Genomic DNA, 22,741 nt, shown 5'->3' with positions numbered 1-22,741 from the left:
GTTGCCATTTCTTCTGCTAGAAGAGCATCGGAACTAGCGGCTCTGTTTTGTAAGAGCCATATTTCTTCATGCGTAAGGATGAGGTGGTTTTATGTCCTCATCCTGAATTCCTACCAAAAGTGGTAACAGGTTTTCATTTAAACCAAGATATTCTTCCTTCTTTCCCCCCCAGAGCCTTAATCTAGGGAAGAGCAGGCACTACATTCTCTTGATGCAGTAAGAGTGATCAGAGTCTATTTAAAAGCGACCGCTCAGGTTCGAAAAACACGTTTTGTTTGTACTGCCAGAGGTGACAGGTGACAAGATGTGGACAGGCAGTGTCAAGATCCACTATTTTCCAAATGGATTTGTCAAGTGATTTAAGCTTCAGCTTAAAGAGGAGGGCCGTTTAAAAAAAAAAAAAAAAAAAAAGTCAGCAGCTGCAAACACTGCAGCTGCTGACTTAATAAACACACTTACCTGTCCAGGGCGCCCGCGATGTCGGCCGCCCGAGGCCGACCCGTCCCTCGGCTCTCGGGTCCCGGCGCCGCCATTCCCTCTAAGGGAAACAGGCAGTGGAGCCTTATGGCTTCACTGCCCATTTCCTACTGCGCATGCGCGAGTCCCGCAGCACTTTCTGAATGGGACGCGCTGTGTTCTGGAACACACAGTTCCCAGAACACAGCGCGACCCATTACCCAGAAGACGCCGCGACGAGGAGAGAAGACAGAAGATCTCTGCGGAGGAGGAAGAGGAAGATTAGGATTATGTGCCTAGCAACAGGCATTTCTGGTAAGTGTAAAAAAAAAAAAATTTTTTTCATTTTTTTTTTTTTTCTTCATTTTTTTTGTCATTTTTAATATTTTTTTGTTTTCAGGGTGACCCTCCACTTTAAAGAAGAAAATTCTTCCTTCTCATATTAAGAGCACACTCAAACAGTAAGATTAGTGCCTCTAGGGTGCTGCATTATCAGACCTCTAGGGCTCAGATCTCTGAGGTCCTGAGGATATTGCCTTTTGGGCACAGTATACTGCAGGCTGCAGTATGAGTCCTCTGGCCTCCTGTTTTTTATTCTGTCCCCCCCCCCCCCCTTCAGTCTTCAAGTGGCATTGCTATGGGACATCCCACATAGTAATTACTAAGGCTTTGTGTCCCCTGATGTAAGATAACAAAATAGGATTTTTAGAACAGCTTACATGTAAAATCCTTTTCTTTGATGTACATCAGAGGACACAAAGGTCTCTCCCTTATTATACACTTGTATTGCTTGGCTACAAAACTGAGGACTCCCAGTAATGGGAGGGGTTATATGGGGGGAAGTACACGCCTTAGGGGCATGCCAGTGTCCAACACCTGTCGGTCCGATATATAACCCACATAGTAATTACTATGGCTGTGTCCCCTGATGTACATCAAAGAAAATGATTTTACAGGTAAGCGGTTATAAAAATCCTATTTTTTTTTGCACTATAAACAAAAAAGTGTTTAGTTTTGGGGAAAAAAATAAAAATAATCAAATTTCTTAGTTTTGGTCTATATATTCTTCTACATATTTTGGGTAATAAAAATTGTAATTAGCGTATATTGAATGGTTAGTGCAAAAGTTATAGCGTCTACAAACTATGGGAAAGAGTTATGGCATTTTTATTATACATTTTTTTTAACTACTACTGATGTTGATCTATTTTTATTGGCACTGCAACATTGTGGCGGACAGATCGGACCCTTTTTTTTTTTTTTTTTTTTTTTAGGACCATTGACAATGATACAATGATCAGTGCTATTAAAATGCACTGAATGACATGTATGGGTGGTGAACTGAGCTGCACTGTGTATACTGAAATGTATAAATGGTGTCTTGAGCTCTGTGTGCTGGTCTGTGTGTACTGGCATATAGACAAAAAATGCATTCTGCATACAGCCAAACTAATCAGCCGACCAAATGGATAATGAAAATAGTTGACAGTTATTTTTATTATCACTTATATTCAAATATGCTGTTAGGAATTCTACTTTAGGCTGCAAAAGAATGTACTGTATTGTGTATAATTAAATTCTGTGCAATTGTATCGTTATTTTTTTTTTTTCTTTTGATGTGTTGTCCTGCTCTTGTGTTTTATATTCTCCTGGTTCAACATGCAAAATTATTACTGCCATGATTTAATGGGTCAGTTCACGTGCAACTTTAGTAGCAGGTATAACCAAGAAAAACAAATCTAACTTGACATCTTCCCTTGTTTTCTTACAGACGTTGTACAAAACTCAGGTGAAAGAACTGAAAGAGGAGGTTGAAGAAAAGACAAAGCTAAGTCAGGATTCAGAGAAGAAAATGTTTGAATATTATAATGAGAAGTAGGTTTTCTTAAATATTCCTGATATCCTTTGTGCTTTTAGAGTAATTCCTGCTACCTTGGTAAATTCAGCACAAACCTAATCGAGTTTGCTAGATTTACTAAAATTCATGCTGTAGAAAGGCAGGAAGAATGATGACATACCAGATGTATATCTAGATCAGGTTTCATTAGGTTTTGGTTTTGATTTTCTCAATTTTTTTTTTAGTTTGATTTAATAGTTTGAACGTTAATATCTTCAAATTACCAAAAAGCACAATTGAATCCTTTATATGGATTAAGAGGGGGGGGGGGGGGAGAACCTGTGAGTGATGCTACATTTAAGAGCCATGAATCGGATAACAAAGCAGGTAACACCTTGCAATGTGAGCTTCTGCATACTTCATTCAATAAGTTGGTACTGACAGTTTGAGCTCCAGTCAAGAGGATCATAATTCACAGCCCCATGGAAAATGGGGTCTGTTTCATACTGGCACTGCTTGTGTGCTGGATATAGGTTTGGCAACTTTGTACTAATTGTTGAAATTTTCCATCAACCATTGTGCCCATGAAAAAGAGTTGCTCAAAACCAAACTGTCCACAGCAGTCTCCCACTTTTCAGTTGTTTCCTGGTTTCTGTCAATAGTGATTTTACCTGGGGTATAAAGGGATCAAACATGTCTTTGTACTTGCGTTATGCTGGTTCAAGGCTGACGCCATGGTTTTGGTCATTGGGTGCTACAAAAAACAGGAAACACTTAAAACAGTCTGTAGATTTCTGTAGGAAAGGTTTAATAAATTCCATTACATGGATTTGCATGCTTTTAGTTATTTTTGTCTTAAACATTTGTCTTTGGTTTATCAGAGCAATGCACATTTTCACACATGATTGTTCCTTTTATGATGATCACATATTTCTTTCCGTGTGAAGTCCAGTTTTTTATTTTGACTTTCTATTCTTGCTAAAGCTTTCACTGTTGGCTTTTATCTCTCTAGGGGGACTTTTGTTCTTTAAAAGGTTGTCCAGACTTTTACACCTACACTTCCATTTTCCCTTTTGAGATTTGTAGTCAAGGATGCCTAGTATTTGATGCTTAGTATTTGAAATCAACAGCCTTTGTACAATAAGTAAGCATTGCACTTGCTTCTGCAGAGAAACTCTTGCCGCACAGCTGGACCTGGCAGTTACCAAAGCAGAATCTGAGCAGCTTGCTCGGGGGCTTCTAGAAGAGCAATGTTTTGAGCTGTCTCAAGAGAATAAGAAGCTCTCTTCAAGAGTCAGGCAAGATGTCATAGAGAAGGACCATACTATCCGCAAGGTAATCCTGTTATCTTTTAATAGTTTTTACTTGTAATATGTCTCTATCCACTTAAACTCCGGAGGATTTACCTCCCCTATATGTCCATTTAACATTGTAAAGCGCTGCACAAACTGTTGGCACTATATGAAACCTGTCTAAAAATGACCAGACCATTTGTTGCGACACGGCACTGCATTACTTGCATAAATGTTCTTTTTATCCGCACAAAGAGAGCTCTGTTTTAATGGTAAATTATCACCACTGTGTTTAATTTTTTGCGCTATAAACAAAAAAGATAAAGGGAATAGCAAAGAAAATGTAGCTGTAATTTTCTGTTAAATGCAATATGACAACCTGGATGTCTTCTGCACACAGTTTGTGTACAGCACTTCCCTAGAAATGCCATTTTCTGTTTGATTGGCTCACTGAATTACCCAGATGTCTGCACTAAGAAACAAGTCAGATTTTGTCCATTTTCTGCAATAGTAATGTCATTTTGGTGTGAGATTCCCAAAAGATTAATCACTTCTAAAGGTATGCAGATATCACACCTTCCCCCCGTTGGAACACTAAGCGCATCAGCTGATTAATAATGAGAAAGTATAGCTCAAGCAGGTTCGTGCTAGGATCCAAACAAGCCACATACTTGTTGTGCAGCTTTGGGTATATTGATTGGTTTGCGCAAAAGTTATAGTGCCTACAAAATAAAGGATAGATTCATAGCATTTTTATTATTATTTTTTTCACTAGTAATGTCGGTGATCTGCGACTTTTATTGTGACTGTGATATTGCGGGGGGATATATCGAACACTTTTGACACATTTTTGGGACCAAAAATGCATTGATTACTGTATAAATGTGACTGGCAGGGAAGGAGTTAACCACTAGGGGGTGATCAAGGGGTTAATATGTTCCCTGGGAGTGATTCTAACTGTAGGGGGGGGATTGACAAGGGTAGGAGACCGATCGGTGTTTCTCTGTACTGAGAATGCACCATCAGTCTCCTCTCCTCTGACAGGACCACAGATCTGTGTGTTTACATACACAGGTCCATGGTCCTGCTGTGTTACCGGACAATCGCGGGTGCCTGGCGGACATCACGGCCGGGGAATGCGCATCGAGTCCCCAATCACACGGCGGGTGCGCGTGCCTCTGGTGGGTCAAAAAGGTGAGCGTGTCATATGACGCCCTCCCGCAACGAGCTGCGCCACCTTGCTGTCAATTGACAGGCCACCGGTCGGCAGGCAGTTAATTGGCTGTGGACAATTTTAGATGCTGTAGTTGCCATTTCACAAGTGTGCGCAGTTTTAAACCTCAACATGTTTGATATCCGTTTACTTGGCGCAGCATCATCTTGTTTATTTTGCCAAACAATTGTGAATTATTTTGTTTTGTGTGCACTCAAATTCAATGAAGTGTTTTTTTCCCTGAAAATTTGCGTTTGATAAGCGGCTGCACAAATATGCAGTATAAAAAAAAAATTACAACAACCACGATTTGTTTTCCCAGTCCCTCTACTTTCAGAACATATATATATATATATATATATATATATATATATATATATATATATAGTTTGGGGGTTCGAAATTATTTTCTAGCAATATTTGAACACGTATGAGAGGTGTCAAATTTAGCTTGTCTTTACAGCTGGAAGAAACAAACAACACATTAACCAAAGATGTCCAGACATTAACAAAAGAAAATGCTGATCTGATAGAGAAGGTGAAAGCACTGGAAGAAGGTAGGTAATATATAGGTTGTTATGAGTTGCTTTGCAGTAGTCCTCTTTGGTCTTTTACCACTTGCTTCCAAAATAAACCACTTCATTTACTAGCAAAATTTTGTATGTGGAGTGTACCCTTTCAACATGGTGTAGGCTTTAGAATGTGAGAAAATCTTCAGAATTTACCTTTTATCTGGTATTAATAGGATCAATAGCTATGCTGCCATTCTACCTGAATCATATTCAAGCACTGACACACATTTTTTTCATCTAATGCGATGGTCTTCAAACTGCAGCACAAGGGCCAGATGTGGCCCATTGCTAGATTTTATCCAACCTTTGGGGCACTATTCCTCCCACTGACACCAACAATAGGGCACTAATAACAATGCCGGGACACTATTCCTTCTCCTACTGACTAACCCTAAGGCAATATTTATTCTCACTAATGCTGGGCCCTAGACATTTTTCTACTTTCACTAGCTGCGATCTGGGCCCCCCAAAGGATGGTAAACTGGCCCTTTTGAAAAGTCTGGAGACACCTGATCTAATGCTGCCTCCCAGACCATGAGGGACTGGACCAAGAAAACACCCTGAATAAATATGAGCCGATATAATTACCTTTTGAATATGTAGTACCGTTTTATATTCATAGCTAATTATCTTCCATTATTGCTAACATGCGTAGCAGAGATTAAAATCGTTACCAGTTGCTATTGATGGTTTTGGATCTATATTGGTATTTACTACTTCTTTGTACATCTGAAGGAGCAATCTGCCATTTACAATAAAAATGGGAATAGGTAATTATGTCCACCCACTTGTGTCAAGAAGTGATTTAGACAATCCAGAAACCACTGTAACGGACACTCTATTGTATACGTTAATACACTATATGTTAAATTGTATAAGGTAATACAATATACGTTAAGTTGTATACGTAAAATTTTTCTCAGAACTCCCTTGTAATATATGTTTTTCATGTATTTTAGAGCTTAAGCAGAAACAAGAGGAAATTAGCAACATGAAGATTATGTATGAGAAGAATTTAAACACTGAAAGAACACTTAAGACCCAGGTAAATCTGACTTCTATTTTATGGCTGCAGCCTTAGGTGATTGTTTTGACGGCACAGAGCTACAACAGACAATTGATGTACAGATTAGAAAATTTAGGATGTGTCTGCATGCACTCATTTATACTGGAATGCACTACTGTGTGTGTTTTTTTTTTTGGCAAGGAAAACTGATAGGGGGACCCTGAAATGATGACATTGCATGTCGTTTCTGGGTCAGCAACACGACGTGGAAGGGAGCAGATACTTGTACATCTGTGCCTGGCACCACCTGCCATGCCTGTTCCTTGACCTCAGATAAGCAAGCAAGGTGGGTGGGAGGCCCTTACCAGGGGTGTGTGGAAGTAATAGCCAGAAGTAGAATTGTCAGGTAAACGCACACCCGATGGTTGCAGCCATCGGACGTGTGTGTGTAAAACCCCCTCTGGTCAGTGCAGCATGTGGACCTGGCAGCGCAAGAATTAAAGTTCCTAAAGTGGACCTGAGCATTTTATATAAGCTTTTAGGAGAGCTTAAAAGCATTCAGCATTTTTTCTGCCAGAAAACACTGAGCTTAAAATATGCCTCTAAACGTCCTATAGTGCACGGACACATAGAATAACTTTGAGCTGTGTCTACAGACAAAACGCAAAACTCCTTTAGAAGCAGCTTCTTTCTTCTTCCTTCTTCTTCTTCTTCTTCTTTCTTTCTTCTTATTTCTTCTTCTTCTAAAAAGCAGTGCACTTCCCTGGCTTGTAGGTTGCTTAGGAATTCCTGAGCCTACAGCTTCATAGCTTTAGTGTCAGAGTCAAGGCACTGCTGCTGGTCTTTTAGAGATCCAGACTGACATGTGCTGATAGCTCTGTGCTGTTTCTTACAGGAAGACCACAGGTAAAAGTACTCCTTTGCCTTCTGCTTGTGGGCAGAGCTTCCTGTTTAAGAAAACTTTGTTTAAGAATAGGAAGGGTGGAGACAGGCAGCAAAAACTCATTCTGGAGCAGGTCAATTTTCAGATTGCCATTAGCCATAACTGATATAACACTGTTAACAGCAAGATGGAGGAAATTAAAGCGGTATTTATTTTTTATTTTTTTTATTTTATTTAAATTTTATTGGATTTTTCAGTAAAAAAAAACAAGCGGGAGAGTAACGAAAAAGGAAAAGATATGTTACAAATGCAAAACAAACCACCAATACAATGTATAAAAAAACAAAGAAAAACAAAACAAATGTTCTTTACAATACAATCAGTGACCTTTTGTCTTACTTTCCTTATATTTCCTATCTTCCCTCCCCGCCGCTTTCCCAAAATATACCCTAATTTATTCTATTAATACCTGGATGTAGGTTTCAGTCCTTTTGAATGATCTCCATTTTTTCCATACTGCCCAATATTTGTTCATTTGATTATTCTCCATTTTAACCAAATATTCCATATTGTTAATATATTCAATTCTCTGCACCCACTCTTTAATAGTGGGTTTTTTAACTTGTGTCCAATTTACCGGTATCAAGGCTTTTGCTGCATTAAGCAAAAGAACTACCAACGTATTAATTTTTTTTATTTTTTTCCTTTATTATTTTTCATTTGTGAATTACCACTTGTATCCTCTACTCCATAGAACAAACATTTCAACGGGCAGCATGGTATTTTTTCTCCGGTTATTATTTCTATATAGGCTAAGATCTCCTGCCAATATAGCTTTATTTCTGGACATTCCCACCAGATGTGAAATGCTGTTCCTGGGGATTTACACTCCCTCCAACAGTACCTAGATCTAGATGGATCTATTTTGTGCAGTCTAACAGGAGTTAACTGCCATCTCATCATGCACTTGTAGTTAACCTCTCTAGACGTTGTATCTGACACCTGCCTATATACTGATGCCATCATCTGCCTCTCCTCTAATTTAATACCCATGTCCACTTCCCATTTTTCTATTGCTGGAATACCATCTTGTGCCTCAATTTCCGATAGAAATTCATACACTCTTGACATACAGTGCTTTACTTTTCCTTGAAGATCCTTGAAGAATTAAAGCGGTATTAAACGCAAAAATATATTATATTGAAGCTTTCCAATCATTGGTGGTGATTTGGCCAGTAACGCACCTCCTGTGTTAGGTGAGAGACAACTCTGGAGGAATGAGCAGAGGCGGCACAGCAGACAGTAGCATTGTCAGTCTGCGGGGAAGGTTAGTGTTAAATGTATTAGCAGTTTTAAAAAGCACTAACAAATTAAAGCCAAACTCCAGCTCACACTTAAAAATCCATTACAGCAAACTGTTTTTTCCTTTTGGGTTAAAGGTTTTGCATTAATAAATTAAAGCTTACCATTTTAACCATTTGAGGACCAGAAGGATTTGCCCCCTTAATGACCAGGCCATTTTTTGCGATACAGTACTGCGTCGCTTTAACTGTCAATTGGGTGGTCGTGTGACGCAGTGCCCAAACCAAATTAATGTATTTTTTCCCCACAAATGGAGCTTTCTTTTGGTGGTATTTGATCACCTCTGCAAGTTTTTGGGAGTTTTTTTGCGCTATAAACAAAGCGTCAATTTTGAAAAGAAAATATAAACTTTTTGCCATAATATCCCCCAAAAAATGTCTTCATCCGTTTAGGCTGATATGTATTCTTCTACATATTTTTGGTAAAAAAAATTGCAATAAGCCTTTATTCACACAAAAGTCATAGCGTCTACAAAATAGGGAATAGATTTATGGCATTTTTATCATTACTATTTTTTATTTTTTTTTACTACTAATGCCAATCAGCTATTTTTAGTGGGATTGTGGCAGAGAGATCAGACACATTTGGCACGTTTTTGAGACCGTTGACATTTTGTACAGTGATCAGAGCTAAAAATAGCCACTGATTACTGTATAAATGTCACTGGCAAGGAAGGGGTTAACACTAGTGGCAATCAAGGTGTTAAGTGTTCCCTACGGAGGTTTTTCTAACTGGGGGGAGTGTAGTGACTGGAGGAGAAGACAGTTCGCTGTTCCTAATCACTAGTAACAGCAGATCTGTCTCTCCTCCCTTGACAGAACAGGGATTTGTCTGTTTACATTGACAGATCTCTGTTCTGTCTGTCTCTCAGGACCAATTGCCGGCATTGAGTCCCTTAGTTGTCTTAACGTGACCGACCTACAATGACGCTGATTCGCCCAAGAGAGCCAACCTGCCACTGTACACCTGCGACAGCTGGTCTTTAAGTGGTTAAACACCCCTGTCGGTTTTAAGAAGCTTGTCTCGTCCATGTAAACTGATGCATTCTGCTGGAGAGTTTGTACTCTGAAAAACAACAAACTTTCTGGCCAGATCACCAAAAGATAATGGCCTAAAAAAAAAAAAAAACTAATGCAGCCATCACACCTAAGAATTGGTAAGCTCCAATATGTTTGCTTTTTGGTTTAATACTGCTTTAAGGTGGATTTACTTTAGGTCTTTTGAGGCAGGATGTGCAGAATATTTTGAGTTTGGGTGTCAGAATTTAAGAACAGACTATCCTCTCTGAAGATGCTTTTGCATCAGTCCCCAGCAAGATTTCAGCAGCAGAACAAATAATTTCCTTCTGGTACCTGAAAGTAGATGAATTGGAAAACCACTTGAACAACATAAGATTTGTGGGCCTCCCTGAAAGAGCAGAGGGACAGAACCTGACGAACTTTATTGCTGAAATCTACTTTCCCTGACACAATTTGTCACTGGGTTATGATGTTTGCAGTGGAAAGGGCTCACGGGATCCCTGCAAAACCAGGTGTTCCACCTATAGACCACTGCTAGCCAGTATTCTGAGCTGTGAAGACCAGGATTTGACTATTCACAAGGCACCCAAAAAGGTACTATCCACCATGCCTTGACTGATATTAAGCAGTACTGTTGAGATAAGGTTATACTCTACGGCTTAATCTGCTAGACTGAGTGTGGTGGAAGGGCGGTAAAGCTCTGTTCTTCAATACCCCTTTTCATTCCCAACACTGGCTTCGGCCTGTAAGGTGTACACCTTGATCGCTGAACCCTGCCTGCTCTGCTTTTGTGGACTTCTACATGTTGCCTGTGTCAGATTTCCTCACTACATGTTCCTGCAGCCTATATACTTGCCTTAGGTTACATTGCAACTATTTGGGGAACAGTCTGGACCGCAAGTGACCCCTCTGGGACAACAGTAGCTCACAAAAGTGAGTACACACCTCATATTTTTGTAAATATTTTATGTAAATGTATTGTCACTACAATGTAAAGTAGTGATTGTACAGCTTGTAGAGCAGTGTAAATTTGCTGCCCCCTCAAAATAACTCGATACACAGCCATTAATGTCTAAACCGCAAACCGCTGGCAACAGAAGTGAGTACACCCCTAAGTGAAAATGTCCAAAGTGTCTATTTTGTGTGGCCACCATTATTTTCCAGCACTGCCTCAACCCTCTTGGGCATGGAGTTCACCAGAGCTTCTCAGGTTGCCACTGGAGTCCTCTTTCACTCCTCCATGATAACATCACGGAGCTGGTGGATGTTAGTGACTTGTGCTCCTCCACCTTCCTTTTTAGGATGGTCCACAGATGCTCAATAGGGTTTAGGTCTGGAGACATGCTTGGCCAGTCCATTACCTTTCCCCCCAGCTTCTTTAGCAAGGCAGTGGTCATCTTGGAGGTTTTTGGGGTCGTTATCATATTGGAATACTTCCCTGCTGCCCAGTCTCGAAAAGAGGGGATCATGCTCTGCTGCAGTATGTCACAGTACATGTTGGCATTCATGGTTCCCTGAACTGTAGCTCTCCAGTGCCAGCAGCACTCGTGCAGCCCCAAACCATGACACTCCCAACACCATGCTTGACTGTAGGCATGAAACACTTGCCTTTTGTTTTCCTCACCTGGTTGCCACCACACACGCTTGACACCATCTGAACCAAATAAGTTTATCTTGGTCTCATCAGATCACAGGACATGGTTCCAGTAATCCATGTCCTTAGTCTGCTTGTCTTCAGCAAACTGTTTGCGGGCTTTCTTGTGCACAATTTTTAGAAGAGGCTTCCTTCTGGGATGACAGCCATGCAGACCAATTTGATTCAGTGTGTGGCGTATGGTCTGAGCACTGACAGGCTGTGACCCCCCCACCCCTTCAACCTCTGAGTGCTGGCAGCATTGCTGCAATCATCTATTTCCCGAAGACAACCTTTGGATATGATACTGAGCATGTGCACTCAACTTCTTTTGTTGGCCATGGCAAGGTCTGTTCTGAGTGGAACCTGTCCTGTTAAACCACTGTATGGTCTTGGCCTCCATGCTGCAGCTCAGTTTCATGGTCTTGGCAATCTTCTTATAGCCTAGGCCATCATTTATTTTTTTTGCAGATCCTCAGAGAGATCTTTGTCTTGAGGTGCCATGTTGAACTTTCAGTATGAGAGAGTGAGAGCGATAACACCAAATTTAACACGCCTGCTCCCCATTCACACCTGGGACCTTGGAACGCCAAAGAAGTAACATGACACTGGGAGGTAAAATGGATAATTGGGCCCAATTTGGACATTTTCACTTAGGGGTGTACTGGCTTTTGTAGTCAGTGGTTTAGACTTTAATGGCTGTTTGTTACGTTATATTAAGGGGACGGCAGATTTAAACTGTTATACAAGTTGAACACTCACTACTTTGCATTGTAGCAAAGTGTCATTTCTTCAGTGTTGTCACATGAAAAGATATAATAAAATATTTACAAACGTGAGGGGTGTACTTTTGTGAGATAATGTACGTTGTCTGAGCTTTCTTCCTCTTGCATTACAGAAACCTACCTGCCTTTTTATACCACTTATCACATCTTGTCCTTGGATCTTACATTCTACCTCTTATTTTACTTGGATCTCCTGTTGCAGCTGCTTTTCTTGCCACTATGGAACAACATTCTTCTGCTTTTTCTGTGGTGACTCTTGTTTCTTGTTGGCACAGGCCCTGTACTGCTTTAGAAGACATCTCTTTCATATACGAAGTGTTCACAAAATGTTTGTATACAATACTAGCATCAACTACAAATGAAGTGCATTTGACTATATTAATTATTTTTCAGGCTGTAAATAAACTGGCTGAAATTATGAACAGGAAAGACTTCAAACTGGACAGAAAGAAAGCGAACACGCAAGACTTGAGAAAGAAGGAGAAAGAAAACCGGAAGCTGCAGTTAGATCTTAACCAAGAGAAGGAGAAATACAATCAAATGGTTATAAAGTTCCAGAAAGAGATAGAAGAGACGTTAATGGTAATCCCTTTTCGTTTCCAGATGTTATGAGCTGTTATCTGAAGGTAGTTCACACTGACATCAAGAGCAGGCACTTGAGAGGCGTTTGCCAGGCATTAAAAACGCCCCTCAAACGCCTATGCACAAGATATAATAGATAGCACATTGTGCTGTTCACACTAAGAGTTAGTATAAAGTAGTCGTAAAGTTGAAGCCTCATGTCGAGTCAGGAGGAGTTTAAAGCCTTTCAACGCCTCCACATTCAAGTCTATGGTAACGCTCCGCAAACACTCTGGCAGGAGTCTTCAGCGCGGTGTTGTGGTGCATTAAAATTAGTCACTTTCCATTGTGGAGCAGTTTTACTGCTCATCAAATGCTACGAAACCATGCATAGGGCGTTTAGGGAGCGTTTAACGCTTGAAAAACACTCCATTTTAAAAGCTCATTGACGCCTGTCTGACCCCCTTACTAATATACAAACGCTATAGGAGCGTTTGCTGAGTGTCAGTAATTTGGTCAAGTGTGAACAAGCCCTAAGAGAGAGAATTCCTTATTCGAAAGAGTGTGCAAATTAAACCTAGCCAATCACAGTTAACTCTGCTGAGGCCAGATCAATAATGAATCTTATTGGATTGATGTTTTGAGATTTAGCAGGTTTTATTAATACAGTTTATGGTCACAATGAATTGGGATATAATTTAATCTTTAAATGTTAATGTATTGGGGTTGCCCTTTGATATAGAAATGTACCTTAAAGCGGCGGTCCACCCTAAAGTGGACCTTCTGCTCATCGGAAACCCTCCCCCCCCTCCGGTGCCACAATCGGCACCTTTCAGGGGGGAGGGGGTGCAGTTACCTGGATAATCCAGGTAACTGCACCCACTTCCGGGATAGCTCTCTGCGTAAAGGGGCGTAACTTACGCCCCTTTCCGCAAGTGCCCGCCCCTTCCCGCAAGTGCCCCGCTGCCTGCTGGGAAACACATGGATCCCAGAGGCAGCGGGGAGCGTCCTTATTGCGGAGCGTGTTTCGCGCATGCGCAGTAGGGAACCGGGAAATGAAGCCGAAAGGCTCCATTTCCTGATTCCCATACCCAAGATGGCGGCGGCAGGACCCGACAGACGACCTAGAGATCGGCTTCGGGTGCCGACATCGCGGGCGCGCTGGACAGGTAAGTGTCACTATTTTAAAAGTCAGCAGCTGCAGTATTTGTAGCTGCTGGCTTTTAAAAAAAAAAAAACGCGGAGTCCCGGTGGACTCCCGCTTTAAGGTAGAACTAAAGCAAAACGCTTTTTATTTTATTTTTTTTCATTTTGGATAGCATAGGCGACACTCATAAACCCTGTCAATTTGTTTTTAGCCGTTTTTGTCCCATCGGGGAACAGTCCCTTTACTTCCTTTCCCATAGCCAAAGCAGTAAGTGAAAGGAAATCCCAGCCAACTCCAGCGGGCCCCCAGATTAGCAGAACTAGTGTTCCCATGGGAAGATTTCCCTTTATTTTCTGAGGACAACCCAAAATTTAGGGTTTTTGTTTTTTTACTGTCAGTGATCATGGTAAACAGGACAATTAGGTTGAATCTCCCTAATGGGGACACAGACCGCAATAAAAACCCGACATGTTCTAATCCCTCTCCACTCTATCCAAAGCTTAAAAAACAAACAAAAAAAACATGCAGAACATTTTACCTTTAGTTGTACTTTAACCACTTCCAGCCCAAGGACGTCATATGGCGTCATTGACTGGAGATATCTGAATGATGCATGCATCTACAGGCATCTTTCAGATGGTCCCCAGTCATTTCTGACCCCCGGGCACGACGTTATGACGTCACGTCAGGGCTGGCAGATGTAAACAATGCCAGGCACGTGGCTGGAAAGGCTGAGACAGTTTATTTATTTTTATCTTGATCTTTCCAGCCTGAAGGAGAGATGTGACCTCAGATTTCTCCATAAAGAGGACTAGTCACGCACTATTCCTATTACAAGGGATGTTTAATAGAAATAAAAGGGACCAAAAATAAATAAATTTGAAGCCAAAGTTTTAAAATAAAGAAAAATAAACAACTTTTTTTTTTCTTTTCTTTTTTTAAGCATCCCCGCGTGCTCACGCACAGAAGTGAACACGTTCGTAAATCCCACCCACATATGTAAATGGTATTTATATCGCACATGAGATATTGCTGCATGCGTTGGAGCAAGAGCGCACTTCTTATTGGGATTCCTGGAAAGAGTCTGCAGAGGCTTCAGTACATTCAAAACTCTGCAGCAAGGATCCTAATGAGAGTGCGGAAACATGAGCATATTACCCCCATTCTCCACTCACTCCATTGGCTTCCTGTTTCCACCCGGATTGAGTATAAGGTTTCCCTTCTTACACATCAATGTATTTATGGACATGCCCCCCATATCTAAGCACTTTTTAACTCGCAAAACACAACACGTTCCCTCCGCTCTACTCACATAAATCTTCTTCATGTACCCAGAGCTAGACTAAGGACAATGGGAGACAGGGCCTTTTGTGCAGCTGTCCCGTGCCTGTGGAATGCCCTACCTGAAATCCTTAGGGCTCCTCAATCTACTGAATGTTTTGAAAAAGGCCTTAAGACATTTCTTTTTAGCAAAGCTTTTTGTTAGTTTTAGATGTTTGTTTTATCGGTATAATTGTTCATTTTAACTTGTAGCACTTTGAGATCTTTTTGATGTAAAGTATATTATAAATCAAATCTATTTTCTCTTATATTCACCGACCGACACAGCTCCTCTCTGTAACTAAATGGGTTTGTTAGCCTGCCACTAGGAGAACTAGGCAAAATTGTTACACAATACACAGAACTGTCAGTACCGCCCAGGCGGCGGACCCTGTGCTAACAACCCTCCCTGCTGCCCCAGCAGACTCCGTTTTATGTTGCCTAGTGAAGGAGAATGACCTAGGAACCCCTGCGGGCCCTTTGGTCAATTTTTTTGATGCTTTTTCGCAAGATGTAAGATCCTGGGATCTTCTATTAACTGCCGGCTGGGTGATGGGCTGGTTGAGTTATCCTGATTGAGTTATCCAAGGGCGCTGTCCGGCGGCCATTTTGGCTGAGGGCAGAGCAGGTTCCCATTGCGGCCGTTTTCTATGGGATTTTCCTATTCTTTGCATTGGCGGCCATTTTTTTGAAGCCCGAGCGCTCTTTTCACCACAGTTCTCTTGTGACAGCATGCCATGTGCTATCACATGCTGTTCCCTGTGTCCACTGTGTATACAGGACGCTGGATGGCCATTCCCTGAGCGCTGGTGCAAGCTCTGCAGATCGTTTCACCGCTCTTTTCTACAGCTGCTGCCGATAGTTTCTTCACTCTGCATCTGGGTAACCTCCTGGGGACTACAGGCACAGCTAGTAACCATCACAGAACTCCCCAGGGTGGTGAGTCTGCCGCTAGGAATCCGCCACCCCCCCCCCCCCCAGGCGGCAGCAGCAGGAGGGTGGGACCTTCACTGTCCCAAGTCCCCATTCAGGTGGCGGGTAGGGTCAGCATGGCTTCAGAAACTGGTGTTTTTTACCCCAAAATCCAGGCTATTGCAACCGGGTCACCTGCGGATAGCGCTGTGCCCATGGACACCCTGACAGCGGTCCTTAACTCTTTTGTTGCAAAAATAGAGGTGGTGCGTGGAAGGAAAGTTGCGCTTCCACCTGGTGCTTCGACAAAACGTTCCCAGCCTGACAGGATGTCCACGGACGATCAGAAGCATCCCTGGAACCGCAAGCCTAACAAGTCTGCAAACAAAAGTGCTACCGCATGAAGGTCGCCTTCGGGAGTTTGCAGCCCGGTGGACCTCCTGGTTATCTGACAAATGGGTCTGCGACCTGGTTTCCACAGGCTACAAGATCGTTTCTCTGTTGGCCGCCAAATAGATTCTTCCCTCCAGCATACCCCTGTTCGCCAGGAGGCCCTGTTAGGGGCGGTGAGGGACTTGCTGAATCGGGAGGTGATTGTACCAGTCCGGAATCGGAACGCTTCCAGGGGTTCTACTCAAATCTGTTTGTGGTTCCCAAGAAGGAAGGGGTACGTCCGATCTTGGACTTAGCCCTCAATCACTTTGTAAAAGTGCAGAGGTTCAGAATGGAATCAATTCGCTCAGTAGTCGCTGCACTCCATCAAGGGGACTCTCTGGCGTCCTTAGACATCCAGGATGCATACCTGCACATACCCATATGCCTTCAGCATCAAAAATTTCTGCATTTGACAGTCTGGGAAGCCCACTACCAATTTGTGGCTCTTCCCTTTGGCCTGGCATCAGCCCCCCGAGTCTTTACCAAAGTACTGGCTCCAGTATTGGCGTTGCTGCGACAACGCGGGATCGCGATCGTGGTCTACCTGGACGATCTCCTCCTGAGAGCATCTTCCGCCTCAGAATTAAAGGAGGATGTGGCGATTACCATGCAGACCCTGCAAGAATTTGGGTGGCTGTTGAACCTATAGAAGTCGGTGATTGTGCCGACCCAGCGTCTGGAGTACCTAGGTTTGCTGTTGGACTCCAGAGAAGCAAGAGTTTTTCTCCCTTCAGACAAATTGCTGACTCAGATCTGCGGTCATACTACTGATGAACCGCAAGTGGTCGTCGCTCCGCTTTTGCATGCGAGTACTGGGGCTCATGGTAGCCTCCTTCGAGGCAGTACCTTACGCCCAGTTCCACACCAGAGTCCTGCAGAAGGAGATTTTGACAAAATGGGACAGGGCCTCTGGTCAACAGAAGAATCAAAGTTGCCGATCAATCTGCTCGAATTGAGAGCAATCAGGCTGTGTCTCCACACATGGTCGATGTGTCCGACCAGGATACAGTCAGACAACACCACGGCTGTGGTGTACATAAATCACCAAGGGGGAACAAGAAGCTCAGCCGCTGCTCGGGAGGTCGCTCACATACTTTGGTGGGCAGAGCGACACGTTCCGGCCCTGTCGGCCATTTACATCCCGGGAGTGGAAAATTGGCAGGCGGACTATCTGAGTCGACAGATGCTAGACCCAGGAGAATGGGCATTGCATCCGGAGATATTCCGGCTGCTGTGCCTGAAGTGGGGAACACCAGATGTGGATCTATTGGCCTCCCGTCTCAATCGGAAGGTGCCAAGATTTGTGTCCAGGACAAGAGATCCGTGGGCAGACGCGTCGGACGCGCTGGTGTCTCCGTGGGATCAGTACCAGTTGATCTACGCATTTCCTCCACTGAAACTGTTGCCACGTCTGCTTCGCAGAGTGGAAACCGAGGGGATTCCAGTAATCCTGGTTGCCCCAGATTGGCCTCAGCGGCCCTGGTACGCAGACCTGGTGCGTCTGGTGGCAGACGCTCCCTGGCGACTGCCTCTGTGAGAGGACCTCCTATCTCAAGGTCCAATCTTTCACCCTGCTTTTACCATCGCTGGCTTTAACGGCATGGCTATTGAGAGCCAGGTGCTGGGGAACCGGGGTCTGTCAAACTCTGTGATTCCAACTATGTTGAGGGCGCGGAAATCTTCATGGAAGATATACCATTGTACCTGGAAGGCCTACATCTCCATGTGTGAGGAGAAAGGATAGCATCCGCGCTCCTTTTCTATATCCAGGATCCTGCTGTTTCTTCAGCAAGGAGTAGACCAGAAATTGGCGTTAAGCACAATTAAGGGACAAATTTCAGCCTTGGCTGTCTTTTTTTCAGCAACCCCTGGCGTCTCATTCATTAGTGTGTACCTTTGTTCAGGGGGTACGACATGTAGTCCCTCCGGTGCGTCCACCGTTCCCTCCGTGGGACTTGAACCTGGTGTTGGCGCTTCAAAAGCCGCCGTTTGAGAATATCAGGGAGATTCCCTTATTGACTTTCACAGAAGGTGGTTTTCCTAGTGGCCATAACATCAGCCAGGAGGGTTTCGGAATTGGCGGCCTTGTCTTGCAAATCGCCTTATCTGGTCATCCACAGGGATAAGGTGGTGTTGCGTCCGCAACCGTCCTTTCTACCCAAGGTGGTCTCGGCCTTTCATATAAATGAGGACATTGTATCGCCAGCGTTGTGTCCTAAGCCGAAGCACCCCAAAGAGGTGGCCCTTCACGCTCTCGACGTGGTTAGGGCTCTAAAAGTGTATTTGTCTGCCGCAGCTCCCTTTCGGAAGTCGCTCGCTGCTTGTTTTGGTGGCTGGTCCAAAGAAGGGTATGGCGGTCTCGTCTGCCACCATTTCTAGGTGGATCAGACAGATTGTAGTACAAGCCTACGCCTTGAAGGGGCAGATGCCCCCCTTTCCGGTCACGATCCACTCCACAAGGGCAATCGGAACGTCTTGGGCCTTCTGACACCAGGCGTCGGTCGCTCAGGTGTGTAAGGCAGCGACCTGGTTATCTGTCCATACGTTTACCAAGTTTTACAAGGTAGACGTCAGTGCATTGGCTGATGCCTGTTTTGGCCGCAAAGTTTTGCAGGCAGCCGTGTAGTTGCAATTGAGATTTTTTTTTTCCTGGTTTTTCAATAAAACACAGTACGGTTTGTTAATGCACTGTTGCATTACTTCCGCAAAAAGGTTGCAGTGTTGGGGATCTCTCCTGTTCAGAATACCCGGTTATATGGCGGTGTGTTTTTTCCATACACTGCTGTTTTTTTGTGGGTTTAGTTTCACTAGTTCCCACTTGCCATGGTGGATGAAATTGTAATGTTTTTTTTCCCACCCCTCGTTTGGCACTGTTTGGGGACGTCTCATTTTGTTGCAGAGAGGAGCTGTGTTGGTCAGTGAATATAAGAGTAAATTGGATTTTTGTACTCACTGTAAAATCCTTTTCTCTGTATTTCACCGACCGGCACAGCACCCAACCCTCCTTTCTCTTATACTGCTTGTTAACGTACTGAACCTGCTGGGTCAGCAGGGAGGGTTGTTAGCACAGGGTCCGTCCCCTAGGCGGTACTGACTGTTCTGTGTATTGTGTTAGAATTTTTCCTAATTCTCCTAGTGGCAGGCTAACAAACCCATTTAGTTACAGAGAGGAGCTGTGTCGGTCGGTGAATTACAAAGAAAAGGATTTTATGGTAAGTACAAAATCCTATTCTTATGAGCAACAATTCTAGCCTAAGACCTCCTGTGTAACTCTAAACAGGTAACCTGTAAAAAATGGTAAAGCATGGCCATGGAGATTTTTAGGTACCAAAGTTTGGCACCAAGTGTGTGCAATTTTAACGTGTGGCATGTTGGGCATCTATTTACTCAGTGTAACATCATCTTTCACATGTTCCCAAAAAAGTGGGCTAACTTTACTGTTTTGTGTTTTTAACTCATTAAACCTCATTCCCCCCCATCCCAAAAACTGCACTTGAAAAATTGATGCGCAAATACCGTGTGATGTAAAAAAAAATTGCAACGACCGCCATTTTATTCCCTAGAGTTTCTGATCAAAAATATATATAATGTTTGGAGGTTCTGAGTAATATGCTAGCAAAAAAAAAGATTTTTACGTGTAGGAGAGGAGAGTCGGAACAGGCCCTGTATGAAAGCGGTTAAGCTAGCCATATACTGCAGGATACGCAAAAAAAAAAAAAAATCGGATAAAACTGCAATGCCAGCTATTGTATTCGTACAGCTAGCAGCTATCAAAATACCCAGTCTTCAGCTGCATCTAATTGGATGCAGCTGCTGTTTTGCTGACAATTATCTGCCCGGCTTCTTTGATTTTCAGTTTAAGGATGTCTCCAACAGTGCTACCCACAAAGTACTTATGCCTGTTTTTCAGGAACCAGACAAAATTCACTCAGTCTTGTAGTATTTTCTTGACACTGATCCTATTTTTGTGGTACAGTCAGTCTTTTTTTGTAGATTTTCTCAAAAGATGCCATTGCCAAGGTTAAGTATATCAGTGCAAGTTAGTGCTTCTTTGCCATTTGTGGTTTTGGATAATGCACTCTTCTTTTATGTAGTTATCTTCCAGTTAAAATAAATAAAAAGTCCTTTACTATAATAGTGGGGAACCCAGCCCCCCCACCTGGTGAATCTTGCAATGTTTCCCTTCCCAATTTCCCATTCCATAGTAATTCAACTATACGTGTTTGCTCCACATTGATGTTCCCAAGAGGTTTCCCTAAGAGAATCCCTTCTGATCCCTTTCTCTCCCCTATATTTTTCCCTACCCAAATGGTAAGAAATGTAGCAAACCATGCAATGTGGGTTTACTTGCACTTTATTGTAGCCCAGAGCCAAAACTTTAAGTACGTTTTATACAGCTTTTAACTTGGTCATTAGACTTTTAAATTTCCGAAACATTGATTTCTATTTTGTAGCAACTTACTGAGGAAAGCAACTACAAGAATGAGCTTCAGATGCAGCTAGACAGCAAAGAAAGTGACATTGAACAGCTACGTGCTAGACTGGCAGAGTTACAGCTCCGTATGGATTCAACAAGTGTTGCCAGTTTGCAGCCAGATGAAGCAGATGGCATGATAGGGGGTAAGTGCTGGAAATATGCTTTTCTAACAATCTCTCTGATGCGTACCAGTATGGTATGTTATATGTGTATGTTTACAAAGAGTTCTCTACCTGACAAACAGTAGATTTAAACTTTTTTGTCACATGGGGGGGGGGGTGGAGATTAGATCTCTTCTGCAGTGTGAGAGACCTGTGAAGATTTCTAAAGATTTTCTTGATACAGTGCCTTGAAAAAGTATTCATACCCCTTGAAATTTTCCACATTTTGTCATGTTAAAACCAAAAACTTGTATTTTATTGGGATTTTATGTGATAGACTAACACAGTGGACCATAACTGTGATGTGGAAGGAAAATTATAAAATCGTTTTCAATTTTTTTTTACAAATATCTGAAAAGTGGGACATGCATTTGTATTTGGCCCCCCTGAGTCAATACTTTGTGGAACCACCTTTCGCTGTAATTACAGCTGCAAGTCTTTTGGGGTATGTCTCTACCAGCTTAGCACATCATCTTTTTTTTTTTTTTCTACAAAAATGGGTCATTTATTTCACATAACCACTGTACAGAAGAAAAGTACACAAGATAAGATGCGTTGCCAACAAAAGTTAACACAGAAACAGTATCCGCAGGGGATAGCGTCAAAGATCGTATGTAGAGCAGGCACACATAACAGCAGGTATAACAAAGAGCATACATTAGATGTAACCCCTACCCCACTTCTGCATATTGCAAGGGCTCGTTAACGGGTGGTCCAGGGGGACCAAATGTTGTCAAACTTCCAGGGACATATCCCTAGTTTGATATGTTTGTATATAGGAAGGGCAGCATTTACCATAGCCTCCAGGTGGATACCCTGGGGGGGCGCGGTTTAAGGACAGTACGAGGACTACCACTTCATCAAAATTTATTTTTCCACAATAAATTGGTGTTGTGAGATCACGGTTCATCATATGAGGTACCCAACAGTTCTACTGATGGATTGATCGGGAGAGTCAGCTGTAAACTGCTGTTTAACACCTCAAAGACCTCAGCCCAGAATCTTGCAACGTAGGCGCATTCCCAGAACATATGAAGATAGAAACCAGGACATAGTTTACACTGGGAGCAAACAGGATCACTGTGCCTTATTGGATACAATCTAATGAGCTTCAACTGCCGGTGAAGGCTATCAGGCCTGCACCTTGGATATTGATGTTGCTATTTTAAAGAGCCCTACACTATCCTTATTCTGTCTGAGCTGAGCTGAGGGGCAGCACAGTGGTGTAGTGGTTAGCACTTTCACCTAGCAGCAATAGGGTTGCTGGTTCAAAATCCCGACCACAACACTATCTGCCTGGAGTTTGCATGTTCTCCCTGTGCCTGCGTGGGTTTCCTCCGGGTACTCCGGTTTCCTCCCACACTCCAAAGACATGCTGGTAGGTTAATTAGACCCTGTCCAAAAAGAATTGGCCATAATATGTGTATGTGTATGTCAATGTTGTAAGTGTGGGGGTGTGGCTACCGCGCGCTGGTGGATGGCAGCATAGGAGAGAAGCTCCGCTCCAGCGACGGGATTTGATCCTCATTACGGACTCCCTGGACCGGCGAATACACCTTACCTCGCTCCGGAAAGCCTCCTCTTCCTCCGGAGATGCCGACGAAGCGGAGAGGGTCCGGGCAGCCCAGGAAATTGCCGGATTTCTTTCCGCCCGCGGCCCGCGATCCTGG

At 43.0% G+C, this 22,741-nt stretch overlaps 1 protein-coding gene across 1 annotated transcript in view; it reads left to right on the top strand.

The window, feature by feature from the left end:
* ROCK1 (Rho associated coiled-coil containing protein kinase 1) overlaps nt 1-22,741 on the top strand; it is a gene marked incomplete in the record, with an annotated part of 198,119 nt that overhangs the window by 153,300 nt on the left and 22,078 nt on the right. Inside the window, 6 exon segments of the mRNA XM_077492551.1 lie at nt 2,228-2,331; nt 3,463-3,628; nt 5,262-5,355; nt 6,330-6,415; nt 12,452-12,640; nt 20,888-21,053. Of these exon segments, the coding sequence (XP_077348677.1) occupies nt 2,228-2,331; nt 3,463-3,628; nt 5,262-5,355; nt 6,330-6,415; nt 12,452-12,640; nt 20,888-21,053 (805 nt within the window).

The sequence above is a fragment of the Lithobates pipiens genome, unplaced genomic scaffold (genome assembly GCF_037356315.1).
Source record: "Lithobates pipiens isolate NorthernLeopardFrog02 unplaced genomic scaffold, aLitPip1_a1.2 Scaffold_19, whole genome shotgun sequence".
Taxonomy (NCBI): Eukaryota; Metazoa; Chordata; class Amphibia; order Anura; family Ranidae; genus Lithobates; species Lithobates pipiens.
Note: the sequence above shows the minus strand (reverse complement) of the source record. Positions and strands in the feature narration are given on the sequence as shown.